The 7,768-nt window shown below is 43.2% G+C and overlaps 1 protein-coding gene across 1 annotated transcript; it reads left to right on the forward strand.

The window, feature by feature from the left end:
* The first annotated feature begins 575 nt into the window (after positions 1–575).
* Positions 576–6,713, forward strand: cd28 (CD28 molecule). The gene is made up of 5 exons (XM_056289993.1): positions 576–962; positions 2,406–2,659; positions 4,295–4,451; positions 4,801–4,979; positions 5,858–6,713. Exons 1-5 carry the CDS (start codon positions 908–910, stop codon positions 5,993–5,995), a joined length of 783 nt encoding a protein of 260 aa, XP_056145968.1. The 5' UTR covers positions 576–907; the 3' UTR covers positions 5,996–6,713.
* The last annotated feature ends 1,055 nt before the right edge of the window (positions 6,714–7,768 follow it).

The raw sequence follows: 7,768 nt of genomic DNA on the forward strand, positions 1-7,768 counted from the left end.
GTGGGCACCATGTGTACCATCCAGTTGTAAACCCAGAAGCACAACAGCTGGAAAAGATCCTCCTGTTAATTTTGGGAGTTAAATCAATGGTCTTCAGGTTGTTGGTTTGATTCTCTACCTTTAGGATGTCCTGCTGCCCTGTTTCAATGGAAAAGACTGTAAAATGTCTCAAGTTCGTGGGGAAAAGTAAAACCCATTCTGCTGATTGGCCTTTTGTCTTGTGTTCGAACAGTGATTTTACAACTCAGCAGTTGGCTAAAGAGCATGCTAAAATGATGTGATAATGACTAGATCACTGCACCCTGGTGGGAATGTCTTCTTTCTTATTTTGGACCGCAGTTTTCAGGAGGCTCCCACGTATTATGGATGATTGAATTTACCAAATACTCAATTGAAAAGTACTGACATTTAGTATTCAGTATATATTAGACGTTCTCACGTCTGTTATTGCTTTCCACTCTGTAGCAGAATAGTGAGGGGAGGTCTGAAGCATTTCAACTCAGTCAGAATTTGCATATTTCCATACCGACAGCTGTAAGGGGTTTTCTTATTTGGCAACAGAGGAGCAGGTTCGAGTTCACCTGCTGTGTCTTTACTGGTATATTACTGATTTGCTTTCCGTTAGAAAACCATTTCCTCTGATGTCATCCACTTTCCACAAGAGAACATCGGGTGAGTATAAAAGTGCATTTGACGGTTTTATTAGTTTACCTAAAGTGTATATTATTCAAAGTGTCTGTGTTTATGAGTGTGTGCGTATGTGTCAGGGTTTTCTTAAAGTTTGAGTCTGTAAACGTGTGTGAGCAGGTGTATGTGTGCGTGTGGGTGTGTGTATGTGTATACCTAGGGCCTTGTCAAAGTGTTTAAAGTTCAGCTGTGTTGACAGAGTTCCCAGTCTCTCTCTTTTATGATGGTTTGGATTTTACTGACAGCTCTTTATCTCTGCATGCCAGCATGGAGTGGTGAGTATAGACAACTCCAGATTATCTGGACTCAAATTACTTTTTTTAAATGTTTTTTTAGGTTCATTAATGAAGGGAATGGAACCATGAAAACCATTTTCTGTGATTTTGCATATATACAGATGTAATACTGATATATTTATACCATCAATTTCATCATTATTATTATCAGCCTAAACATACATACATACGTCCATACATACATACATACATACATACATACATACATACATACATACATACATACATACATACATACATACATACATACATACATACATACATGCATACATGCATGCATGCATGCATGTATACATAGAAATAGGATATTGATAGACCTCATTTATTCTCATGTAACTCATTGCTAGCTGTTCAAACTTGCTGACAACTGAACATTTTTGCAAACTAGAACAGTGAAACAAAAACCTTGACTTGCTTTATGACTCCTTGGAGATGTGAAATGTGTCACCAGACCAAGACTTGATATTCTCCTCTCAGGTGGTTTTAAAATATTGCTATTGCTGGAAGACTCCAGGTTACAAATACAGACAAATAGTTAAATAGCTTCTGCTGCACATGGGACAAATTCTTTTCACCTGCCAGTGCATGCTGCATAGGACACAGCAGAGGAAAATATCCATTATCTCAGAAGAAAGTAAGCATTAATCATAACTAATGGGAGATTCAAAACCAAAAAAGAAAAAAGGAAGGAATATGTGTGTAAATGAAATACTTTTTCGCCTCTGCGAGACTCACAACATGACTTCTTCCATAGTCTCCACGCTGTGGTTTTTAGTAAGGATTTTACTTTGTACTCTGTGTCATTATATAGTTAAAGACATATCATGTGGCTTGAGAAGAAGTTAAATCAACCCAGTCGGAGAACCGGTTAATTAAAACACACAGGAATATTACCTGAAATTGGTTCAAATTTAAAGGTGACATCTGTCATGGCAACTTGCAGCCGTAACACAGTCCATGTCTATTGCCTTGAAAAGTTTTGTTTGGAGGAATATAACGCATTAGAATACGTTATAAAGGCATTAACCGGAACCTATGCCTTGCTTGGGATGAGCTGCATCAGTACCGGGCATAATGTCAACATCTTGTGGCTCATGTTGAATGATTGACGTTCACTGAAACTGGCTCACTGATCACTCCAGTAGTTTAAGCTTTGAGCAGCGCATCTCTCCCTTTTTTTGCATAATTAAAAATAGTGCAGTGAGGGGTCTACTCTTAAAGTTGTCTCCTCTCCTACATTTCCACATAGCCTTCAGTGCTGACGTGGATTTAACAGGTGAAATCAAGAGGGGATAGCTACTTGGTCCATCCATCAGTTATCCCTCCCATCCATTCATCTGTTTGTTCATATCTGTCCACTCACTTTCCCCCACTTCTGCAACCTCCATGATGTCTCCTCATAGCGTGTCCTCTCTCTGTCAGCTCTAAAGGTGACCCAGCCCTATCGCATAGTAAGCAGTAATGGTACTGCACGCCTCCAGTGCTTTATCCACCCTCTGCCCTGGCCACACAGCCTGCATCCGGACCAACCCCTGCCCCAGCCCTCCTACCCTTACTCTGAGCCCAAGGAGCTGCGTGTGTCCCTTGTGAAAGGCCTGCACCACTACCAGGAACTCTGCTCCAGCCTCCTCATCATCGCCGACCAGGAGGAAGGAGAGGCGGAAAAGACGGGAGCGGTAAGGCACTGGATAGGTGGATGGATGGATGGATGGAATAACTGAAGGATAGATGATGGGAAGAAGCAAAGCTTGATGAATGGATTTATAGGTGGATGTATGCATGAATGATAGGCTAACAGGAGGAACTGATAAATTGTAGAAGTTGGTGTAATTAATGGAAAAAGGGAGGGATAATAGTGGGCATCCAATTGCTGAATTACTGAAAACGAATGTTAAATCACAGAGGAAGGAAGGAACCAAGGAAGGAAGCAAGGAAGGAAGGAATGAATGAACGATGAGCTGTTGGCATGGTGGCCCAGTAGTTAGTGCTGTTGCCTCACAGCAAGAAAGTCCTGGGTTCGAACCCCGGGGTTGTCCCACCTTGGGGGGGGGGTCATCCCAGGTTGTCCTCTCTTTGGAGTTTTCATGTTCTCCCTGTCTCTGCGGTGGGTTTTCTCCGGTTTCCCCCACCATCAAAAAGACATGCATGTCTGTGCCCTTGACCAAGGCATGGCAAGACGAACTGGAGATGGTCCCCGGGTGCTGCACGGCGGCTGCCCACTGCTTCTAGCTACACAGCTAGGATGGGTGAAATGCAGAGACTAATTTCCCCACGGGGATGAATAAAGTATCTCAAAATCAACAAAATGTGATCAAATGTAAACTCGGTGTTGATTAGATAAATCAGATGATAGAGTCTTCGGACATTACATTGCGTGATAATGTAGTACACTTGAAGAAGATTGGTTTATGGTTTATGCATATTAGATATATAATCAATCTATTATTTAGTTACTGTAGTTAGCTGAATGTACTGTGATACCCATCTTTCCCTCTGTCTCTGTCTCTGTCTCACAGACACATACTACACGACACATAAACATCCTCGTAAACTAAGCACACACTCTTCTTTCCTTTTACGGTCATTTCCTCACATACAGAACAATTTCCATTCCATCATCACATGCACACTGACGCACACAGCGCATACACTAACACACACATACATACATTTTACACATACACACACACAAGACCTGTGTATATCTGTCTCAAATACACTCACACATAGATACAAGCTCTGTACACACTTACATCCCCCCCCCACACACACACACACACGTACACGCATGTACAAGATTACCTTTTTAGGGCAATATACACTATCTCTCATCCATACACTCAAGACCCCCCCCCCCACTGGCATACATGCACAACTACATACATATTAATGAAGGACTTTGCTTCTGATGGGCAAAAATTGAAACTTCGCATTACACAGAATAGATTTCAAGACGTACTCTCTGGAAAATGGTCGAAGAGGTAGAAGAATGTGAAAGAGGATTGTTGGAAATGTATTTAAGGTCGCCGTAGAAACTGCTCTTGGAATTTCATCTGATCTTCCCTGGTGTGCACCTGAAACTCTTGTCAGATTTCTTTAACAAGCATTGTATTATTTGGAGAAGTTAACTTTGTAATTGAACATTTTGAGTAAAGATTGACTAAAATTTACATTTTGTGTTTGCTTGTTCCTCAGTTGCCACAACTCTCAAAAGAAACCATGTTTGACAATCTAAAGGTTTTTTCACCCACACACTCTTGGAACAGACCTGCATTTATAGTACACCATCACATTGCGTTTGCCTTCCCTAGGTGCAGTGCCATGCCGAACAGAAGGAGGGCACTGTTGAGCTGACAGTGTCAGGACTGAGGGCTGAGGACACTGACATTTATGTCTGTGTCGTAGAGATCCTATATCCACCCCCATATCTTCGTATAACTGGCAACGGAACGCTCATACATGTATTAGGTAGGACAGTGAACATGAATACACACACACACACACACACACACACACACACACACACACAAAGTGATACGCACACAGACGCGTACAAGCACCCAACACACACTTTTTCATACATGATGAAAAATCTTGTGTTGTTTTGATTTTGATTCCTTATTCACCTGTTCTGGTAGGGTTGTTGGGAGTGATGGTGGGGGTGGGGGTGGTGGGTGGGGGTAATCTTACATATATCTTTAAACAGCTCAAATTAACGTGCTCGTTCCTCTCATTTTTCATTGCATAATGTCTTGATTCTCTCCTGCTTGCTTTCTTCCGTCTGCCTTGTCTCCGCTTCCCTGTCACTCGTCCACAGAGAGTCCAGCTTGCCCGGTCTCCGAGACTCAGAGACAACGCACAGACTGGGATGGTGACGACGGTGAAGATGATGATGGGGAAGACGGAGCAGCAGTCGGGCACTTGCCACTTAGTGTCCCCGTAATTGTACTGGTCACGCTGGTGGTGTTTGTGCTCGGTCTCATCATCCTTTTCCAGGTCAAATGATTATTCTATAATTGTATAATCAGTGGTAGTGTCAGTAATAAGTACAATTATCTTTCATTTGTTTTTAGTACAAGTAGGTATATTATTGTGGGTAACTGTCACGATAAATAGTAGTTGTAGTAATAGCTGGTAGTTATTATATATTTACAGTAGATGTCCACGTTGTAGTGTAGTACCAATATTTGTAATGGCATGAATCAAGTAGCTGTAGTAGCTGTAACAGTAGCAAAGTAAAGCAGTTGTGGTGGTGGTATGATATTATAGTTGCAATAATAAGTGCTGGACTTGTACAACTGATGGTAGTAGTAGTAGTAGTAGTAGTAGTAGTAGTAGTAGAAGTAGTAATAGTTGTAGTAGTAGTAGTAGTAGCAGTGGTAGTAGTAGTAGTAGTAGTAATAGTAGGAGAAGTAGTAGTAGTAGTTGTAGTAGTAGTAGTAGTAGCAGTGGTAGTAGTAGTAGTAGTAGAAGTAGTAGTAGTTGTAGTAGTAGCAGTGGTAGTAGTAGTAGTAGTAGTAATAGTTGTAGTAGTAGCAGTGGTATTAGTAGTAGCAGCAGTGGTAGTAGTAGTAGTAGTAGTAGTAGTAGCAGTGGTAGTAGTAGTAGTAGTAGTAGTAGTAGTAATAGTAGTAGTGGTAGTAGTTCTCACAGGCTGCTGTGGCTGCTGTTGTGGTTTTTCTTGTAGTATCACTGTTGTAATAGTTCAGTGATCTACACCCCATAAATGCAGTCTTTGGTAAACAGCCCCCTCGACTGTATAATACCGAACATAACAGATTGTAAAATCAACAATGGGAATGAAATGGAAAAACACCCCGAAACAATCGCCTGCCAAAATGTAAAAAAAATGTAAATGTGTTTCCCATTTGTAGATTCTTCATCACAGGCAAGGAAGGAGGACAACTGTAAGAATGGTACCTGAAATGCCTCACAAGATGGAGGCTGCTGTCTTTGCTTATGGAAACATCGAAGACGTTAAAGAATGCATGACTGGGCACCATTCCCCGTGAATAGCCTGGATAGCCAACCCTGCTACGATCTGCTGTCACCTTGCCTCAAATAACTTATTATGACTTGTTTCAGTGGAGGATTCAAAGTGTTTTATGGACCAAACTCATATGAGTAGTAACTTTCTCATACTGCCCACAAATACAATGTCCCACAAGTCAACAGCAAATACAAAAGAAAATGCAATTCAAGATTCAAAGGTTTATTTGTCACATACATCATGTACAAGTGCAGTAAGCAGTGAAAAGTGATAAAAAATGTTTTTTTCGGTCCCCCCCCCGTTTCTCCCTAATTGTATCCGGCCAATTCCCCCTCTCTTCCAAGCTGTCCCGGTTGCTGCTGCAACCCCTCTGCCGATCCGGGGAGGGCTGCAGACTACCACATGCCTCCTCCGATACATGTGGAGTCACCAGCCGCTTCTTTTCACCTGACAGTGAGGAGTTTCGCCAGGGGGACGTAGCGCCTGGGCGGATCACGCTATCCGCGCCCCCCGAACAGGCGCCCCGACCGACCAGAGGAGGCGCTAGTGCAGCAACCAGGACACATACCCACATCCGGCTTCCCCCCCGCAGACACGGCCAATTGTGTCTGTAGGGACGCTGACCAAGCCGGAGGTAACATTGGGATTCGAACCGGTGATCCCCGTGTTGGTAGGCGACGGAATAGACCACTATGCTACCCGGACACCCAGTGAAATCATTTTTTGCCAACTCCAGAACTGTGCGACAAGAGAAATGAACAACAGCAATAATAAAATGAGAATAAAATAAAAATACCATGAAAATACAATTTTTAAAAAAAAGTTAAAACGTATCCGAGCAGTATACAGAAGGTATATGCCGATAAATACATACAAGCAATACGCAGTTACTGTATAAAAGTACATGTACAGTTACAAGTACGGGTGTGCAAATAGACCTAAGGAGTAAAGTGTAAAGTCTCTGAGGCAGAGTAGTAAAGTGGTAAAAGTGGCAGCAGTAAAATGTAATTGTTATTGTTAGTTTAGTGTCCTTATGGCCTGGGGGAAGAAACTCCTTCTGAGTCTCTCTGTGTTGGCCTTGTGGCTGCAGAGGCATCTGTCCGACTGCAGCGGCTGAATCAGTCCATTACTAGGATGATGGGGTTCATAATAATCGTTTTAGCCCTGGTCCAGCACCACCTGGCGTATAAGTCCTGTAGGGAGGGGGGGGTCCCGGTGGAGGGTCCCGGTGGTAGGCTCAGCCAACTGTACCACTGTGCAAGGTTTTTTGGTCTTGAGAGGTACAGTTCCATGCCAGGCGGTGAGGCACCCTGCCATGGTGCTGTCAGTGGCACCAGTTTATGTAGGTTTTCTGCATCTGTGGGGAGACACTGAACTTCTTCAGTTGTCTGAGGTGATAAAGACGCTGCCTGGCCTTTTTCATCAAAATGTCCGTGTGTAGTGACCATGTTAGGTCCTCAGTGATGTGAACCCCGAAGTACCTGAAGCTGCTCACCTTCTCTACTAGGACCCTGTTGACAGAGAGAGGGGTGTAGGTCTTTCGCTGTGTCTTTCTAAAGTCCACAACAAGCTCCTTGGTTTTACTGACGTTTAGGGAGAGGCTGTTGGCCTGGCTCTACAGTGACAGATCCTCCACCTCTTCCAGGCAGGCCATCTCATTGTTGCTGGAGATCAGGCCCACCACTACTGTGTCATCAGCAAACTTAACAGTTGTGCTGGGACTGCTTGTGGCCACACAGTCATGTGTGTACATAGAGTAGAGCAGGGGACTCAGGACACAACCTTGGGGGGGCTC

This window comes from Lampris incognitus, chromosome 11 (genome assembly GCF_029633865.1).
Source record: "Lampris incognitus isolate fLamInc1 chromosome 11, fLamInc1.hap2, whole genome shotgun sequence".
Classification (NCBI taxonomy): Eukaryota; Metazoa; Chordata; class Actinopteri; order Lampriformes; family Lampridae; genus Lampris; species Lampris incognitus.

Excerpts from the sequence above, each read along its gene's own strand:
- cd28 (XM_056289993.1), top strand. The coding sequence starts at position 908 with ATGATGGTTTGGATTTTACTGACAGCTCTTTATCTCTGCATGCCAGCA. Across the intron at positions 963-2,405 it reads CTGCATGCCAGCATGGAGTG|CTCTAAAGGTGACCCAGCCC; the intron begins GTGAGTATAGAC and ends TCTCTCTGTCAG. Across the intron at positions 4,980-5,857 it reads GTCTCATCATCCTTTTCCAG|ATTCTTCATCACAGGCAAGG; the intron begins GTCAAATGATTA and ends TCCCATTTGTAG.